Here is a 19463-nt window from a genome sequence, read left to right as displayed (position 1 = left end):
TTGGGTTATCTTCTGAGGGATCTGTAGAATGATGTTTGCTGGGAATGAATTCATTGGGACGTTAAAAGCCATTTTTTATTCTTGGAGGTTTTTTTTTTAAAAGGTGTACTGTATTGTCTTTACTATATATTGCTGACATAAAGTAAATATCTTTGATGTTGACATTTGCTATTAAAGCATGGTGATATTTTTCTTTGCAAGGTGTGCAGGTACACTGTAGGCAAGAAGTCTGACATTAGAAACCTAAATCCACATACAGGCAAGTGTCATACATGATAAATTAAATGTTCTGCTGTTTCTGAGGGGAAAATACTTATGTGTTTCTTTGTATACCTCGGTGAGGGTTCTGTCTCCGATGTGCAAGACTTAGTGGGGTATTTAAAAACTTGGGATTTGTGTATTTCAGAATGGAAATACACCTACCAGTCCTGGAATGTGGATTCTGATGTTTTCACAAGTTAAATCTCCTTCCAGAAGAATGCTCTGGGGCATCCTATTCACTGACAGGCCTCAGGGCACTTCAGATTGCATGAATTTCCTGCTGCTTTGATTTTATCTGAAGCGTTTCTTAGTGAGGCCTTGCAGCCTGGGGAGTGGCTCATTTTAGGATGATGCTTGCTGTGGTTACACAAGATACTTTTTGTACTTTGACTGAGTACAATGTTACTTGCTATGTGTTGGTTCTCATCATGATTGCCATGGTTTAAAAAAATTCTTTTTTTTTTTTTTCAGTCTGCCAGTCGTGTATAGGTCAGGGAACAGAAATATGGGTAATAGATTCAGGGAATAACACATGAATGAAGGAAATTGTCTCTTTACACGACTGTAAGAGCAGTGGATGGAACTGATAAAAAGATAAAATGCAGGCTACCACAACCAAGATATCCTTTTACAACTGTCTTGAAAAAAAAAACCCTCAAACCAGAAACCTGGTCTTGAATTTAACACAAGGGTAAAACTTGCCTTAAGATGCAACACTGAAGCTTGGAGACTTCTCATGGTGGTGTTGTCTGAATTGCAGGTCTTTAATAACAGAGTTTAGACAAGATTATATTTTATAGCCAAGCAAACCAGCGGACTAGTGCTGTACAAAAGGGCGATACAGGCAGGGTTAGTTATCCAAATCATGGGCTGGAAATGTACATGAGAGGGCATGAAACAAAAAGTGTATCAAAGCAATCAGATCGCAATTGTCAAGGCAATAGTTTTTGAGTCAGCAATATGTCTGTAAAGCAGAAATGGCTTCATAAAGTATTTGATATAAACCAGACAAAAATTACATGATTGCAAGTTGAGATATGACAAATCTTCAATTAAAGGCTGAAGTCAAGTTGCTGTATTCCAAATGAGGTGGGTGGGAGCCAAATTCAAGATAAAAGAGAATGCATGAATTCTACAATGATTTTTTATCTTGCACTTTTGTGGCTGGGGTTTTGTGTTACCATATCACTGCACAGAAGTAAAAGTTCTGCCAGGGGAAATTTAAGTTGGAAATCAGAAAATTCTTTACAGAGAGTGCTCAGGCATTGGAATGGGCTGCCCAGAGAGGGGGTGGATTCCCCATCCCTGGCGGTTTTTAAACTGAGCTTGGCCGTGGCACTGAGTGCCATGATCTGGTAAAGGGCCTGGAGTTGCACCAAGGGTTGGACTTGGTGATTTCGGAGGTGTTTTCCAACCCGATCGATTTTATGATTCTGAATACACTCACTAACACTGATCTAATGCAGCTGTTGCCCTGTACTTCAAGTCTTGTACATGAATGACACGATTTCCAAAACAGTTTTCAAACAGGGGAAAAAAATGGCTAGGACTGTTTATCTTGATTTGGGGATATCAGTAAGGTCTGGGGAAAAAAAATTGGTGAGAATGTATGATGAGGGATTATATTTCCCATATGTTATAATATAGACATTGGGGAAACAGAAAATAATCTCAAAAAATTAGCTTTGAGTCAGATTTTACATTATAATTTTTGCCAACCACAGGCTTGTGTTATGTTGATGCTTTTTTTTTAAATACTAAATCTCAAAGTTTGTAATTTAATAATTGTAGCACAGTTGAAAAGTTCTGTTTGCTGGTCAGAATGGGTAAATGGGAAAAAAAAACCCGCTAACCCCTTTTTATTTTATAGATTTCATAAAGAAGAAGAAAAAAAAGGCAGTTTATGTAGAAAGGGAATGTTTGGGGAGGGAGCTGTGATCTGAAGTAAATATTACTGCCAAATAACTTCTGATGGCAGATATTTCTCTGGAGTTCTCAAAATGTGTGTTGGGTTGCTTTTTATCCCCATTGTGTAGTTATGCACAGAAATGTGTGAAGCACACAGATGCAAATGTATATAAAGCTATGTTGTTTAATGTGTTCTTACTCTAGGTTTAATGTTCATTTTTCTTTTTTTTCTTAGATTCAAGCACTCTTTAAGGACCAATGTACCCAATAGCTCATGGAAGAAAAAACTCAAACCAGGACATCCTTGGTTTCCAGGCTACCGAAATATGGAACAAAAACTTTAGGGGGTGTTTTGCAGCCTATGCCCAACGGGACAGCTGTTAACTTGGCAGGGAATAATGGTGGCAAAAATTTCGGCAAGCACAATGGCACTGTCCGCATGTCTTCCTTCTCCTTCAACTGGAAAAAATCAAACACGTATCAACCACATGATCAAAATGGGAGAGAGGCCAACTCTAAACGTAACTGCAACGAAAAATTAATCGATTCTGAGAAGTATTCTCAATCTCAAGGAGCATTGGGCAATGATGAGCTCAGGGTGGGTTTGAACAATACTGGTTCAGTTGCGTCAAAAGCAGCAAAGCAAACCAATATGTTTGTATCTTCTACTGAGGAATTAAACCCAAAGTCTTTACCTGGACTCTCTAGTTCAGCTAAATTCACCAAAGGTACCCTGTCAGGAAGGACCTCATATTCTGGACTCAATGCTCCAAGATCAAATTTAAATGGATTTTATGGAAATAGGCCAGTGGTAGGTTTGCAGAGACCTCGAGCTAATTCCAGTGCCACAAGGACAAGTTCGGGAGAAAGCCTCGCACAATCTACAGACAATAGCAGGGCTTTTTCCTCTGAAAAAATGGTAAGATCACAAAGTTTCTCACATTCCATTCAGAATTCTTTCCTTCCCACTGCATCTCTAACCAGGTCACATTCCTTTAATAAAGCTGTGGATCTTACAAGGCCTTATCATAGTCAAAATCTGGCTGCCAGGACGTCTCAGAGGTCTGCTTTGCTGTCAAGAAATGCATGTCAGTTGGATGTACCCAATGGAAATGAACCGGTGAAGTATGGGTTTACCAGACCGTACTCTGGTGTGTCAGCTCCTTGTTCCAAGAAACCCCCACTGTCAAATGGATCTGGGTCAGCACCTTCCTTTGGATACAGATTAAGTCGTTCTTCTCTGCTGAAGCCCACCAGGCAGCGCTTTGCTGGAAATACCGCTGTGGATGGCAGCAAAAGTACCGCTCCTGACACACACATCGTGGAGAACTCTGACATTTCAACAAATATTAACAGGGCAGTTGAGAAAAACAGTATTATAGAGAGCAGTGCTCAAAGAACAGAATCTGATGAGGGCCTGCATGAAAGTCTGGGAAAACATGGGTCAAAAGTCATGTGTATGAGTGATGATGGAGATGAAATATCTATATCTTCGTTGTCGTCCTCTGAAAAGAATGATTTGAGTGAAGACTTCAGTGATGACTTCATAGATATAGAAGATGCCAACAGAACTATACAGATACAGCAGAAGGAGAGCTGCCTTCAGGAACTGGAGCATGGGAGTATAACGTCCATCGAGCCATTCACGTCTCTCAAGGAAAGTGGGGGATCTCGCTGTAATGCTGATGACTGGCTTGATATAAATGTGTCTGGTAAATACTTTTTTTATCTTCTGTTTGAAATTTTAAGTACTAAATCAAAATTCTGTAACGGTAGTTGAGTTTTTTAATATAATTGCCCATTGCTTTTGAATTATTCCAGAACAGGACTTGGCTCTGTGCTGGCATATTTGTTTTCTTATGGCTTTTCTGCAGAACAGTTCTTTGCCAAGCATTAGAGCTCTTTGGGATAAGAATGAAGGTTGCCTCCTTTAAACACATTTGTGATATGGTTGTGGGATTCCTTGTATCCTTGCTTTGCCATTCATTTTTCTGGGCTAGTGGTATTTTAAGAAAATTCCAACTCCTCCCTCCACCTCTGTAGGCAGAGAACAACTGTAACTGCTTCCAAGTTGTATAAGTAAGTGTAGGATGTCTAATTAAGTAAGCTAAATTATAAATAGCAATGTTACTGTTTTTTGTTTTACCTCATGCATGCTGTGTTAGCTCTTGAAAAATTAGCTGAAGACAGAGGATGTTTTTAAAAGCCACATATTTCAAGTCTTTGGGCTTCTCAGGATAGAAGCTCATTTTGAGATTATGTTGCAATTAAAAGACTAGATCCAAAGCATGTATTTTTGGACCCACCTTCTAATATGTTAAAGAGATACAGAATTCTAGAGAGTTGCTTTCACAGTGGGTGAATTAGGGCAGTGTATAAGGTTAGCAAAGATGTAGGTTGGAAGGATACTTATTGTAGCTACCAAACCAGCCTGAGGGGTTTTTTCTACCCTTTAGCATGAGGGAAACAGTACTGTAGAATACTTTCCTATATTCTGCTACAGTACAGTTTCAGAGAAGTTAACACACCAGTAATACATATTTTAGCATTTATTTTTTAATATTGGATTGTTTTTGGAATCTCAACTGTTCCTTTTTCCTTTAAGCAGTGGATGACAACAGTGAAAGCACAAAACATACCACTGAGAATGTCATTTCTTCAGAGATGAACTATAGAGCTGGATCCTCTTTCGAGCTTTCTCCTTCTGACAGCTCTGATGGCACATATATGTGGGATGAAGAAGGGTTGGAGCCTATAGGAAGTGTCCATCCATGTGGAAGTTACGACTCTTCAGAAATGAACAGCATAGTATGTATTTATATACATAACTTGGTTGTTCATAGTGTATAGTTTATAGTATATTGCTTACTAAGTATATTTTTAAAATATTGATGCATATTTTTAGTTGGTAATAGTTTCCTCTGTAATTGATAGTTTTTTGAAACTTTTTGTTTAGGAACTTCTGTTTCTGGACAGATGACCTTGATTAAACTGTTTGCATACATATTTTTTTTCCTTATTCTAAGGTCAGGACAAAACAGGTCAATCCTTATGCAATCTTATAGCAGTACTCACAAAGAGTAAAGGAATTAAATTTCTGCAAACTGTAGGTTAAATATCTCCTATCAATCTCTAAACATAGGAATGGAAAAGCAAGAAGATAATTATTGCCTCCCTGACTTTTTGCATTGTGTTGTTGCTGCACTATGTGCTTATAGGGAGGGCCCTTGTGAACTGAAGGTGATTTTTGATTTCTCAGTTTGTTCAGCCATTGGATCTTTCAGGTACATACCTGGCTGTAGCTCTACAGCAGGACTGTGTGCATGTCAAATGTGATACTCAACATGCATCACAGCTCTTTTCTTGTTGCTAAACTTAAAGCTGATCTGCAAGAAGCATCGTTTAGTCTGAGGAGTGGATGGAGAGTTGTTGTGTTGTGATCCTCCAGCTGAGGTCAGGGAGCCAACCTTGGAATTTCAGTCGGCTTGAGGAAAATGGTGTCCTGGTCATATTCCTTTATCTGCACAGTCTTCTGAATTAAGAACCTTGGATTTTATTAACATGGTACTAGCAATCACAGCATCTGACAAAACCAGTTTGGTGTAATCAATATGTAGTGCTTTGTGTGTTTCAGGGTGTTGGCTACTGTGTCTTAGACTTGGACAAGGTTTGTGGCACCTACTTAGACTTTGATTTGTAATTTTAGTAAGGTTCTTTGCTGTAGCTTCTGAAAATTTGAAATAGATATGTAATAATCTTCTTTATGTATAACTATGTAGGAATTCCTGATACATTTTTATCTCTTTTTGTTATTGTTTGCTCTGTTTTAAATTATGGTGTTGGGAATGTAGTACTTGAAAGAGTTTAGCAATAGTTATTAACATTTTTGTGGCAATTGTGGCCAGCTTGGAAAAGCTGTTTGAGACTTTTTTAGTATCAATTTTGTAGCTTTATTGGTGTTTATGGGGAAAAACCCCAAATTTAATGTAGGCTACTGCAAAACCAAACACTCTTATCCCCAGACACGGGCCTGTGTGTTTCAGGAAAAGAGGAAAGTTTTTAAACTTTGTCCTTGTTAAGTTTTAAGTATGGGTATTTAACAAATAAAAGGAAGACACTTCCTTTGCCCTGCTTTTGGACTATATATCTGGGTTTTGGTACATGTGACCTCCGTGCATTAGTTTGTGCATGTGTAAGAATTGATACTGAATCTACGTGCTGATGACAAGCTGTTGTAAGCCATGTGGAGCAGAGGTACATTAGAAGCCTTTGATGTTGTTGTTCACTATTTTAGTTTATTTCTTTCTTTATTGAAATTAAGTATCTTTCAGAGAGAGCTTAAAAATGAAAGAATGAATTTGCTAGGCTTTGAGGAGGTGGAAAAAGGAGGAGGTTGTCAGGTTTGATGTTGAAGCTAGAGAGTCATGTGTTTCCACATGTTTTCTACCCATTTTGATTTTTATCCTGTTAGTGCTTTTCCAGAAGATCAGTGCTCACTGTACTGTAAACTTTTATCTAAATGAGAAAAAACATCAATAATACTTATTTTATTTTTACAAGGCAGAAATGTATTTTCAGTCAGCTTGGAATTTGAGTGGGAAAATGCAGCTCTGAAGTGTTACATTGCCTTTTGGTGATGTTTTTTGGTGCCTTTTTTTTCCCTGTGATTTTTGGTTTCTGTAAAAATCATGATATATTTGATTTTTTAGCTTAAACATTAAACAATTATCTTTTGTAATCTGAAGATGCAGATGAATTTCTGATGCAGTTATTAATTATTTCTAAAGAACTATGTCCTTGGTAGGTTACTGTAAGCTTTTTGTTCCATGTTTTTCCTTTTCTTTGCAAGCAAGGAGTATAAAAACAGGTTAGAAAAAAAAGGGAAGGCATTGAGAATAATTATTGTGATTAGTCAACACATCTGATGTTTTGATTGCTAGGAGATACGTGATCAAATGATGCAGTTTCTATCTGGTGTGGTGAGGTAAAAGCAGTTCATATCTGTGTGTCAAAATCCAGTTGATGAGAGTCAGATTTAAGAATTTGGAGTGCTTGAGCTTGTGCCAGCAGGACTGTCCCTTGGATTTACTATTTCCAGGGCAATCTCCAAAGCAGATAGCTGGTTCTGGAGTTTCTGTGGCATCAGGCTGGGGGGGAGTGGAAGCAAGAGCAGCAATTCAGGGAACTGGATGGTGAGTAATTGGTCATGTGGAGTGTGTAATTCGCCTTTTTTTTTTTTTGTCATTTCCATCCTGCTGTTGTATGGTGAGTCCTTTACGCTGTATCAAATGCTAAATGCTTTTCCTAGACTTTTCCATAGATGGCAGTGTAGCTCCTATCGGGTGAGCTCAGATGAGGAGTGTTTGCACCATCTATGAAAAGGCAACTTCTGCAAAAGGGGTTTTAACTGGGCTGCTGGACTGACAACCAGCACAGACAGGCAGTGGAAGGAGCTTGCTGGCCCCTCAAGCTTATTGTTCCTTTTTTGCAAGAAGAAAAGCAGATCTTTGCTATTCTCAGTGCATCTTGGTTTTAAGGACACAGTGGGGAAAGAACAAAGTAAATTTGGCCTCTTTTAGGACGGTCTTCCTATTCTTCACTAACTGAGTGAACGGCTATGGAGAAAATGTGCAATCCAGTATTATAGGCTTGAAAATTATGCAAATCTAAATAAGACCATAGGGTGATGCCATGGGGACTTACAGCTTGGTAGGAAATGTGTGAGTTTTTCTGAGGATAAAAACATTTTTATTATTTCCAATTATGTAACAGAAAATAACTTATTCCACTATCCCTACTGTAATTCCATTTCCAGTTTTGAAGGCAACATATCAGTTGGTTAACTTTCTTAGTGCTGGACTCCTTTCAAATGTCTAAGCATTGATTTTTTTGGTATTCCTTGTACTCTTTTCATAAACTGATCTTTGCTGCTCAGCACCAAATCACTGCTGCTATTTTTGCTCAGCTCTGTGTGAGAAGACTGATGATGAGCAGAGCAGTTGATGGCTCTGTAAATTAGCAACATAAACAATATTTATCTGTATGTACTCTCACTTGATGTTTTGCTTTTTGCTCCTGTCCTGTGTTTCAGAACTGACTGTAACACCCAACTGCTTCACTGTTGTGTGGCAGAAAGATGCTCAACAATGGGAGGTACAAGTTCTGCCCTGATTTGTTTGTGGGTTTTTTGTTTGATTTGCTTTTTGTTTTGTTAATACAGGCTTTCATCAATTTTGTTGCTACCTAACTTTAGGTCAGGAACCAAGGTAAGGGTTGTAATTAAAATGTCTCTTTATTTCACAGCCACTGAATGAATAGTTGTAAGTGAAGCTTACATCACACTTAAAAACAAAAAAAGCCTTGAAAAAAAAATAAGGAGTTACATGGCAGAAAGAAGAGTTAAAAGAAACACCAAGCAACAAATCTTAATGGGGATTTACACATTTGCTGTGTCTGTAAGTTTGAATTGTGGTCATGACTGTAATGACTGTAAACAAAAACTTTCTGAAACCAATAATTTTGAGTTCTTAGTTCCTATAGATGAATTCTTTCACTGAAGGAGGAGACAGTACTTTGCTGCCAGTGCCTGTTCAGTTGGCATTCCCTCAGTAGATGTCTGGTAGTTGCACATCTGCAGGACTGTGTCTGATTTCTACTGTGATCCTGCAAATAGCTGCTTAGGACAGAAGTCATTTTACTTTGAAGTGCAGGAAACAGATTGTTTTTTTTCTGTTTCTTGGAATGGGGGCTTGGACTGCAGTCTGGTATATCAGCATGGCTGGTTGTCTGTTTTCCAAAGTTTTGCTCTGGGAATGCTGTTCCCCTTATGTGTAAGCAACATGGCCCAAAACGTCATCATGCACTGGAGTCTCAGGGCTCCTTTGCTGAACCTCTCCTGGTGTAGTGAGATTTGAGCTGTTCTGTTTTCTCCTGTCCATTGCATTAAGTGGACACATGAGAAACAGAAACTTTAATGTGTGTTTGTTCAGGATGAAGTTCTGTATATTTGTGGAAAGTCCTTATTTAGATTTAGAGTAGGATAAACAATAGAGCTGTTATTGTTCTGAGGTATGTGCTTATTTCTAAACTATTTTAGTGCTTAACAGTCTGCAAGAAGTAAAAATTTAAACTGAAAATATTCCACTTATTCTGACTTCTTCCTTTAATATTCTTTAGAGAACAAGTTTTTGTGGTGTGATTTGGGTTTTTTTATTTTCTCTTAAAGCAATTTCATTTGGGCAAATAGGTTTAGACAGGAAACTTTCATGAGTGTTCCCTGTAGTATCAGATCATATCAAGACCCTGTCTTAGAAAAAAGCAAAAGAGGTGGAGTCCTCTGCCCCCTTTTTGTAGTAGGCTCCAGTGAAATTATGAATTTTAGTGGTAATGTTAATTCTTATTAAATTAAATAAAGCCAGTATTTTGGGTATATGCAGAGTGAGCATCAGTGTAATTATAAGGGCATAGGATTACAGAATAATAATTGAAATCTGGCTTGAAGAGACAGATGGGGTTTAACTGCTTTGCTGAGAATTTAATTGCTCTTGGGATGAAATCGGGATCTCATTGGAATGAATCTGTTTTGACACATGGCCAGAATTTCAGCTGGAGTATAAAATACTTATATTTTCTCTCCTTCTGGGCCATTTTTGAAATCTTGTGAAAAATTTTTTTTTGTTTTATTATATTTTTCCCTTTTGTGATTGGAACTTGGGAAAGGGTACTTCTGATTTAGTGTTTCAGACTGGTCAAAATGCTTTCTGGTTCCTGAAGCACTGGTACTGAGACTGAAATATGCTCTACTTCTTAGAGAAAGAAGAAATTATTTGCTACAATAAAATTGTTTATTTCAGTCACTAATTTCTCTCTGTAATTTAGTTATTTACAAATAATTTAGTGTTAGTTACCTTATTTTTTTTTTAATGATTCACTTCTCAAAATGGCTTTCTAAAAAGCTTTAAATTACCCCTTTGGTTTCTCAAATGAGTAATTTATTACATGAATTCAGACTTGTAACATTTGTAGTTCTAATACATTTATTTCCTTGGAGTGAAGTCTTCTAGGTATTGTCTTCTATCCATCTTCCTTTCTTCAGCTGAACTTTCTCTTCATAATGTCAGTGCCAAATCCCTAGTTCTTGCTTATGACAAACCAGGCTTTCTAAATACTGGGCTGTTGGGTTAGGGTCATAGTAAAAAATTCATCTAAGCATAACAGAATATAAAAGTGTGGAATAGACCAGTTATTCAGATCTATAAGGATTGTTTTTAAAGTAGTATTTGGGACATTTTTATCACTGTTTGTGATCCCATAGAGATTGCCACCTCAGATAAGATATCCCTTGCCCAGTGTAGATATTAATATGATAGAAGTGCTGAAGTTATTTTGGAAACAATGCAATGCTGATTCCAAACAGGGTTAATACAGAGTCTCCACACTGTGCTAGTAGCACTATAGAACAGCCATTAGAAGCTTTTTCAGCACCATTTTTTTCTGAATTAGAAATAATGTTTATGGACTTGAACACAATTTAAGTGGTATACTGAAAATGAGTTGCATTGTTGAAAATTTTTCAGGAGAAGTAGTGGCTGATTTCTTGAGGCATTCAGTAGAATATTCAGAAGATCTTGTGCTTCATTTGCATTCATTTAACAGGGTGTAGTGAAACTAAGTTTGTATCTTTTCTCAATACAGTCTGTTTTCCTATAACTTTCTGAAAGAGCAGTTGTGAAATGAATCCTTTGACTGCAAGCTACTTACAAGAAGCACACATAAAATAAGCAGTTTTCATCAATGAGCTAGTTGAAATTTGATTTTTTTCTGCTTTTTATCTTGCAAAGAGCAATAAGTCTTTTTCAAAGCAGAGAACAGCATTAAAACCCCCAAATTTTATAACAGTGTACTGGGATGCAGGGTGCTGACTAGTTGCATTTCCTCCATTCTTAGAATACATGTCTTCTGGCTAGCAAAAGGTTAATGCAGAGAATTAATTGCATTTTGTGCTCCCAGGATGCTTCCTAAAAGTAATTCATGTGCTTCAATTGGACACTTCCTTAGGAAGGGTCTGAATTTGTTCTGTGCCTGAAAGCAGAGGATGATTTCACCTCAGTCAGTGCCACTTTGACTAAAATTCATTATGAAATTAATAAAAATACAGTTCTAATTTTGTTTGTAGTGAGATTATTTTTAATTTATTTTTTCTTGCTAGTGAATTTGGTACAGTGAGAACTGGTGACACTACTGGATGCTCAGCACATTAGTGAGGGTGTGAGGTTGAAAGGAAGGACAAGACATTGTTCTTGTGGTGTAACTATTTAATTAAGTATCATTTTTCTTGCCTTAGGGAATCTTGTTATACCTATATTGGAGTAATTTGGATTTTGCAGTAACTGTTGTCTTTTTGGCACCTGAAGTTGCTGTGTGAAAAGTTGGTAGGACATCAGAGGTTTTAGTCTTTATTGCTGCTGCCAGGTTTATCTGGCCATTCTTGTTACAGAACTGGACCACAGAGGAGGAAACTGGGCAATCTCTCCCTGTAGGTGAGTGAATGGCTATCAGGATTCATTAATTAGGATTCATCAGAGTAATGGGACTGACTGTGAGAATGCAGTGCCTGTGTAGGGGGAGGTAATTTTATCTACCTGTTACCTAGAAAGCATTCAAGCAAACCAGTGGTAAAGGTGCTTCAGAAATCACCTCATGCAGGCCTGGAGGTGTGGATGGGCAGGAATGGAATTCTCAGGGGCAACAGGGTCTGACTGGGTGTGGAGACTCTGCAGTGCACAAAATATCTGTGATCCTGCCAGGAAGTGACTAAGAGCAAACCCAAAGGGTGTCAGATACTTGGCAATTTGTGTTGTACCTCCTGCAAGGTTTCCCTCCACGCCCAGCATACCAGAGAACATGTTTTATGGATAGAGCTGTGTAACACACAGCATCACTAATGTGGAGAGGTAGTGTGGAGGTCTGTGTTTTCTGCTTTATTATTTGTGCTCATCACCAAAGAGTTCTGTCCTGTAGGACAGATTGAATATTTCATTGGTCCTTCACACTCCTTAACCTGAAAACCTGACTTTTGGGTTAGGCAAATGTGTTTCTTGGCAAGAGGTATCCACAGTCACACAGCAAGTCTTCAGTGGGATTTTAGCTTTCACTGATGCATTCTAGAAAATGGCAAACACCATGTCTGAATTTTTACTTGTAATATTGAAGGATTCCTTGGAAATACATAATCTGGTAGGCTGCCATTTCTGTTTAGGATATCCATGTGAAAAAGCTTCCTCTTACTTAGTTTTCTAAAACTTACCAAGTGGTCAAAGTTACTGCTCAGATACGTAGTGATTCTGGGATTGAACTCCACACATGTTAGCCCTGAAGGGTGTTTTCCACTGGCATGCAGCTTATCAGAAGCTTCTGCAGTTGATAATCTCTGTTTAAGCTCATAAATTCCTGTCCAAGTTTAACACTTTTTTGTCCTAATATCTTAATGCCATGCTCCAGAATATGATGAAGTTATTCTGACTTCATAGTTTTCATTAGGCCAATATAATTGTTCTCCTTTTTCCAATATTACAAGTATAGAAGTCTGTGACTTTTTTTTTCATATTCTTGGTTTTTAAGAATCTTTGGCTTGCCTAAAAATTTATATTTGGCAGACCATTAGACTGCTTGTGTCTGATTTCAAAGCCTCAAAAGTCAGTGCCACCTTTTTGAATTTAGTCTTCGTTGTGAACAGATAATATTGGTGAATATTCTAAATTATTGGGAAAGCATCTCTGAATAATATGTCAACAGTTAAACTTTTGGTAGAAAACTTTGCAGCTGCTTTGAAAAACTCAGTCTGTATTGTTGCTTGTCATACAGATCTAAAAGAATGAACTGGTTTCAGTGTGTTTTCTTAGGAAGGCTCCTCAGCCCTTTCTTTGGCTGAGTTTGATGGCAGGAAATTAGAGACTGATTTCAGAGTACTGCCTTGAAAGGGAAAATAGCCACCATCTCATCCACCCTCCCAGCTTCTGCTCGAGTCTTGAACATCAGAATTTAACAGCAAAGGGAGGTAGTGAAGCACTGAATTACTTAATGAGCTGGCTCTTCTGTCTGTGTCTTGTGTGATGGAGCTGTCCCTGCTGTCAAGCATTATTAAGAGGTTATATGACTGTGTTACTCTGCACAAACCTCTTGTGATGCTGGTTTGAGATTTCAGATGTTTGTGAACAATCTTCTATGGCAAATTACCTTTTTCCCTTTGGGATGGGAAGGCCTTTGAGAGCTGCTTCGTTCAGAACTGACACAGTAAATCTTCTCATGCTGTTTCTGCTGGTAAAACCAAGTAAGGCAACCTCACTTATACTCACGTTTTTTTGTGGTAGCTGCTGCTGAGACTTTTTGGATTTGTGTGGTGAAGAGGCAGAGAGAGCAACTGCTGCTGGGTTGCTTGGTAAAATATGAGAATAAATAATGGTAGAAGTTAGCACTGGTTTTATTTCATAACCTTGTAAACAACGTTTCCTGTGTATGAGTCGGTAACTGCATATTAAGGGTTACATTTTAATGTGAGTTCATGCTATTCCTTTCCAATTTTTTTCTTTATTCCATCAAGTAGCATCATTTTTCAATGACAGAAGGACTTCAGTTTTATTCTAGTGTACTTCATCTAACTGTATTGCTGAATTTTTAAGTCTTACATGTTGTTTTCCTTACTCCTAGAACTCTTCAAGACAGTGAGCAGGTGCTCAGATAACAGTAATCTTCAAGTTGGAGTATTTTTCATAGTTATCTGTCTAGTATAAACAAGAAAGCATTTTTAAAGTTGTATAAAACAGAGACATACATCTAACCCACTTAAATGGTTTTCTGAACATTTTAGAAATACGTTGATTAAAAACACCTGGGCTGACACACAGTTTCACTCTTCCTGTTTACCTAAATTGTGTCCTGTTAAGTTATAGGAGCATTGCTGTTGAACTTTTCTGTATTATTTTCTGTTGTGAGGCATCAGAAATTTAGGGGAGTGTCTTATACATGTTGAGGTGAGTTCTTTTGCAGTGCACAAAGCTTTGGTACCTCTGAGTACCATTTCAGTCTGAGTGCCTCCCCAGTTCTAAAAATATGGGTTTTTCCTGTTTTCTGAACACTTGACGTTGCATTCAGGCCATGTTTATACCAGCTGCAGTCTGATACCACCTTATAACTCTAATTGTCACCTTACTGAGACTGGAAATTCAACAAAGCACTATTTTCCCACATGTGAGGTGGGTCTGAGCATTTGAGTGTTTTGGGTTCTTGGCTCACACTGTCAGAATGTATCAGGATAAGGTGGTGAGAATAACTTCTGCAGAGTTCAGTGAGTCACAGGGTGATTCCTGTGTTGTCAGCAGTTCATTTAGAGATGGGGCAAAATAGAATCACTCCAAAATAGCTAGGAGGTATTTGAGGATTGTTTTGGTTTTAAATAGAAACAAGTATATTAAGCTGACTGTAATAACAGACCACATTAATGCTCTGTAATGATGCCGAAGGGGTTTTTGATTTTGATTTTCTTTTTAGAAGTACTTGTAGCTGTAGCAAAGTAGATTTGTAGTATGCTAATATTTCTGGCAGCCTAAGTTCATTGTTTATACATCCTAACCCCTACCACAGATCAGTAGCTCAAATTCTCTTAGTTATTTAGTTTCTCTCCAAGGTAAGAGCTAAATGCTATCAGAAGGCCCACAGAACGAAACATAAACACAGGTCAGAGTGTCCCAGAAGTCAACACTGGAAGAACTCCAAAAGCCCGAGGAAGAAGAGCTGATGAAGACAGAGGGTCTTAACGACCCCAGCCCCAGTTCCTGGGGGGTGGAACAGGGGTGGAACCGGGGCTGGACTGAGATATCTGTAAAGTAATGATTGAAGGGATCATATTATAAAAGCCATGGAAACTAGAACTGGGGAGCACATGCATGTCATCATGTATTCCTGTGGGCCTTCAGCCTGTTATTAAAGGACTTTTTATCTTACCCTATACTAACGTGGCTCAGGGTCCTGGTTTGTGGGGATTCTCTCACGGCACTAGTAACATGTTGCATTCAGGTTAGTCTAAAAGTCTCTCAAGGGTAGACTTAAAACTTACTGCAAAAGGAAATTTAACTGAGGTTTTTGTAGCAGCTTGTGCCCAAAATCTTCTGCATTTTGAGGTTATTGTTTGGTTCCTTTCTCTGCTGGGACTTATTTGAAGCCTTCTTATTTTCCCCTAAGCCAAACCTTTCTCTTCTGATACAAGCGCTAGTCAGTGAAGCAAGAATCATTGATGATTATTTCTGCCAGTTAAGAGTAGCAATTGCATATTGCTTTATAGTGTAAAATGCTGCATTGTTGGATAGGTAAACTCTAAAAGCAATACTGATTTCTGGTATTGGTGGAGTTATTGTGCAAACAGACTGAAAGCAGTGAGTAGGAGGACCTGCTTTTTGCCTCTGCTGCTCCCCACTGCTGTTGGCTTTCTATTATTGTGCTTGATAGTAAATAGGAAATTCTCTACTTAAAAGCATCTTCCTGTCAAAAAAACCCTGAGAAAACATTCTTAAATTGTGCTGGAATTGTGCAGAAAGATGGTTAAAATGCTTTCCCCTGTTCAGTTTTCCTTGTGGGCTCCTTCCTGGAGGCTAGGTGGCAGTCAAGGAATGCTGCTTGTGGTGCAGCTTGGGCTCTGTGTTTGGAAGTGCTGCTGTTTATGAATTAGTGCAGTCTCAACAGAGTGGTTAATGTTTTTGGTTTTCATCTTTCTTCTTTGTTGTGCTGTTGAACTTCAGATTTCTTATACACCTGATTTTATCAAAAAAAATAAAAGAGCAGCAACCATAACTCCTTAAGATACAATGGGTAATAACTTCAGCTAATAGTTAATTCCTATATACTTGCAGTAAGCCTAGGTAGAACTTGCAATGCCTCTATAAAAATATTTTCAAGAGTAATGAGTCTTTATTGACAGTTAAACATAAAACGTTTTTGATTTTCCAAACAAAGTTCTTGTTACATGTGTTGTCACAGCAACCTTCAGTTACAGACCATGGACAAAAGTACTAAATGCTTGTTTGAATGTTTGGCTACACAGTTTAAAGTAACTCCCTTGCTACCCTGTTTTTGGAATCCTGTGGAGTTCTACCTTTTCTCTTCCCTGGATGGTTCTTTCTGTTCTAAGAACTTTGTTTACAGTGGGTTTTTCTCTTCAGCTCTATAGTCCAGTATGTGCTTTCCACTGTTTACATCTTCTGTCTCTGTTTTCTGCCTTCACTTAACAGTTCTGTTCCGTTCTTATATAACATCGCCTTTTTGAACACTTGTATTGAATTCCTGTTTCTTTATTTATCTTTATCTCTGTCTGAGATGTTGCCAAATGCTGAAAATAGCATCGAAAAAGACCCTGGAGTTCTCCCTCTTTTCTTCTGTCAGCCTTGCATTGTGTTTGACTCTGGCAGTTATCCTTTAGCTGCCCTTCAGATGACTGATTTACCCGGTCTCTTTAGTGTTTGTTTTCAAAAGCTACTTCCATTTTTCATTCTTCAAGTACCTGAAATGATGCTTTGTCAGTTTTTGTGCTACTCTCAAATGCTTTATTTCTCTTGAGTGTTTTGGCCAGATTCTTCTGCAGTTGGTTCTCTCCTTTTACTGCTGCTTATCTTCTGCTGTGGACATTTTCATTGTCATTGGAAGCAAGACCCAAGTCACTAAATCAGAAGGAAAAGCAATTAGGTATTTACTTTTAACAGCCTATTTCTTAAAGGTAGAACAAATAAGTGAGGTCTGAGATCATGAGTTGTAGAAACAGGGAAAAATACTGCTCCTAATATTCACCACCAGTTCATGGTTCAAGCAAAATATCATAACTTGGCACTGGTAGTTTTAACTCAGGTTCTCCTAAATTCTGTAAACACTGTGAAATTATTTCTTTGAGGGCTGTTTATCTGAAATTGCTTTGTATTTTTGCACTAACCTAAATTCCTGACTTCTCTTTTTTCCGTAATTACAATATAATGTGCATAGTGTTGTAAACCTTCACTGCTCCACATTTTTTATGTTTAATGGAGAGAAAATGTAAATGTGTATCTCTTCTAACTTGGGCACTTTATGCTTTATTTTTGGTTGTGTTAATACCTTAAAATACTTAGTTTGAGAAATAGGAAAGGTGAGAATCAGGCCTCTTGCATAGGCTGTTAAGCTAAATTGAACTCAAATTGGTGGACTGAAAAATGCTGCTCTGTGGTAGAAAAGAAAACTTGTGTGCAGGTTGCAAGAGTAATTTATAGAAGCTGAACTTTATGACAAGAGTATTTTGCTACTCCAGTTTATTATGGTTGACATTAATTTACATTGAATTTCAAGTTGTTCAGCAAAATACCTGCTCTACAGTACCCCAGTCTTCAAAACATTGGTCTTAACTTAGTATTGTTGTGCCTCTTGAGGCAGAGATACTGCACTCCAAGCATCCAAGAAATTGGGGTAAAACCCCCAGAATGTTGTGGGTGAGCTGTTGTTATGTTTTTGATGAACCTGGGCAAGACACAGCACCTCAGGACAGTCACTACAGGAAGAATTTGCAGCACATGGAAGTGAACTTGCTGAAGTAGTGTAATTTCACACATGTGGTGTGCCTTATTCTTGCTGCTTTTAGTCTTTTTCCACCTCCCTGTGCAATATGAGGGTTTCCTGCCATTGAGGTTCTCAGTTTACTCAGTTTCTGTACCAGTACTCACAGATGGACTGTTTCTCTCCTAAAGTTTCCTTGTTCTGTTACAGGAAGCAAGCAAAGCACTCCTGCCTGTGGTCAGTGGAAAAGTTTTGTGGACAGAGAGCTTGGGAACAGCAGTGTCGTTTGACTTGGGATTTGGCAGTCCCAAACTTAATCTCTTCCTAGCTTGTACCACCTTGCAAGTCTAATGCTACATCAGCCTTGTGGAAAACATACCTTTTTTAATATGCATTATTCTTTTCAGCTATGCAAATAAAATGGGATTCTTCTTTTTCTGTAACTTGTAATAATTGCTGAAACACGTGGAGTTGGAGCTGATGCACTTTTAAAGAATTTTTTTATTTCCTGTTCTGTTTGAGCTCATTGCCCAGAGTCACTTCAGGATGCTAATTGCTGTTAAGCACATATTTATTAACTGTGTTGCTGCCAATGAATTAACTGCAGTTCCTTATGCAGTAGAAAGAATAACAATGGAAGTCTCTAAATATAGGGGGGTTTATGTACTAATGGGCTGATGAAACCTGCTCTTTATCTTATGGCTATTTCAAGATGACATCTAGCTTTGTATCATGTTTCCCAAGTCACCAGCACTGGGAAATGCTCAGAGTACATTGTCCAGTGATTACAAAGGCTTGGTATTCGCAGTTGTGTTTTCCAGCATGGAGTTTCCTTTCCTGGAGTTTCCTCAGTGTGGTGAGGAATGTATAATTACAGAACATAATGAAATGTGCTGTTGACAGAAAAGTATGCTTGGAATCTCAAATGCTGTCCTTCTCTGACACCAGTAGAGTTCCAAAGTTTGATACAAAGATAGTAAAGTGGATTATCTAGGTTTATTGGTTAACACTCTGATATACTATGTTTTGTCTTGTGCATTTTTAAATGTGCTGGCAAAGGTTTTTTACTTTCTTATGTGTTTGTGGCCACGGTTTCCATTTAATTTGTCATGCTCATTAAATTGTGCAGTAGAAGAAAATAATCCTTGTTCATACTAATTTTGAAGATCAAAGCATGACATAGAAACAATTTATCAGCTAACAAACCAAAGCTGCCTCTCAAACACGCAGAATTGTTTAAAAAATATGGGTTAGTTAAAAATCTGTTAGTTCCTGGAGAAACATAAATAAAAGGAAACAAAAAGAAGCAAATTTATACAGGCAGTTTGTTCTCCCAGATATCAAATCCATGTTTCTTTTAAATGGCTTCCATTTCTTTATGAAGCTTTTCCATAGTTGGATTTATTATTCACAATTCTTTGATATGTAGGTTTTCCTATTTTTCCTGTAAATACCTAGATACTGTGTGGAAACAAAACAATTCCAGTAGGACTTTGAAATATAACAGAAACAGGTGGGTCTGTCTCAATGTTTTATATTACTCTTGCTTTACAAAGTACATATTAACTATTTTCATCTCACACTCTCTCTTACGTTAATAAATAGCTTGCCCTGCAGAAATGCAGAATGTTTAATGTTCTGTGTCACAAAACTCCCCCAAAAATCTTAAAATATACTTATCTCCTGTCACCATTTATAATAAAATACAGCAGTCCTTTGTGAGCGTTGTA

General features: G+C 37.8%; 1 protein-coding gene across 8 annotated transcripts in view; it reads left to right on the top strand.

Annotated features, from left to right (window-relative positions):
- CCSER2 (coiled-coil serine rich protein 2) overlaps window positions 1-19463 on the top strand; it is a 66639-nt gene that overhangs the window by 10174 nt on the left and 37002 nt on the right. For 5 of the 8 annotated variants that reach the window (XM_071563146.1, XM_071563144.1, XM_071563145.1 and 2 more), the window contains 2 exons: window positions 2405-3881; window positions 4775-4977. In XM_071563146.1, the coding sequence (XP_071419247.1) occupies window positions 2444-3881; window positions 4775-4977 (1641 nt within the window). In that variant the 5' untranslated portion in view covers window positions 2405-2443. The remainder of the gene's footprint in view (window positions 1-2404; window positions 3882-4774; window positions 4978-19463) is intronic. The other 3 variants (XM_071563147.1, XM_071563151.1, XM_071563150.1) reach the window with 1 other exon arrangement.

This window comes from Pithys albifrons, chromosome 9 (genome assembly GCF_047495875.1).
Source record: "Pithys albifrons albifrons isolate INPA30051 chromosome 9, PitAlb_v1, whole genome shotgun sequence".
NCBI classification, from domain to species: Eukaryota; Metazoa; Chordata; class Aves; order Passeriformes; family Thamnophilidae; genus Pithys; species Pithys albifrons.
Note: the sequence above shows the minus strand (reverse complement) of the source record. Positions and strands in the feature narration are given on the sequence as shown.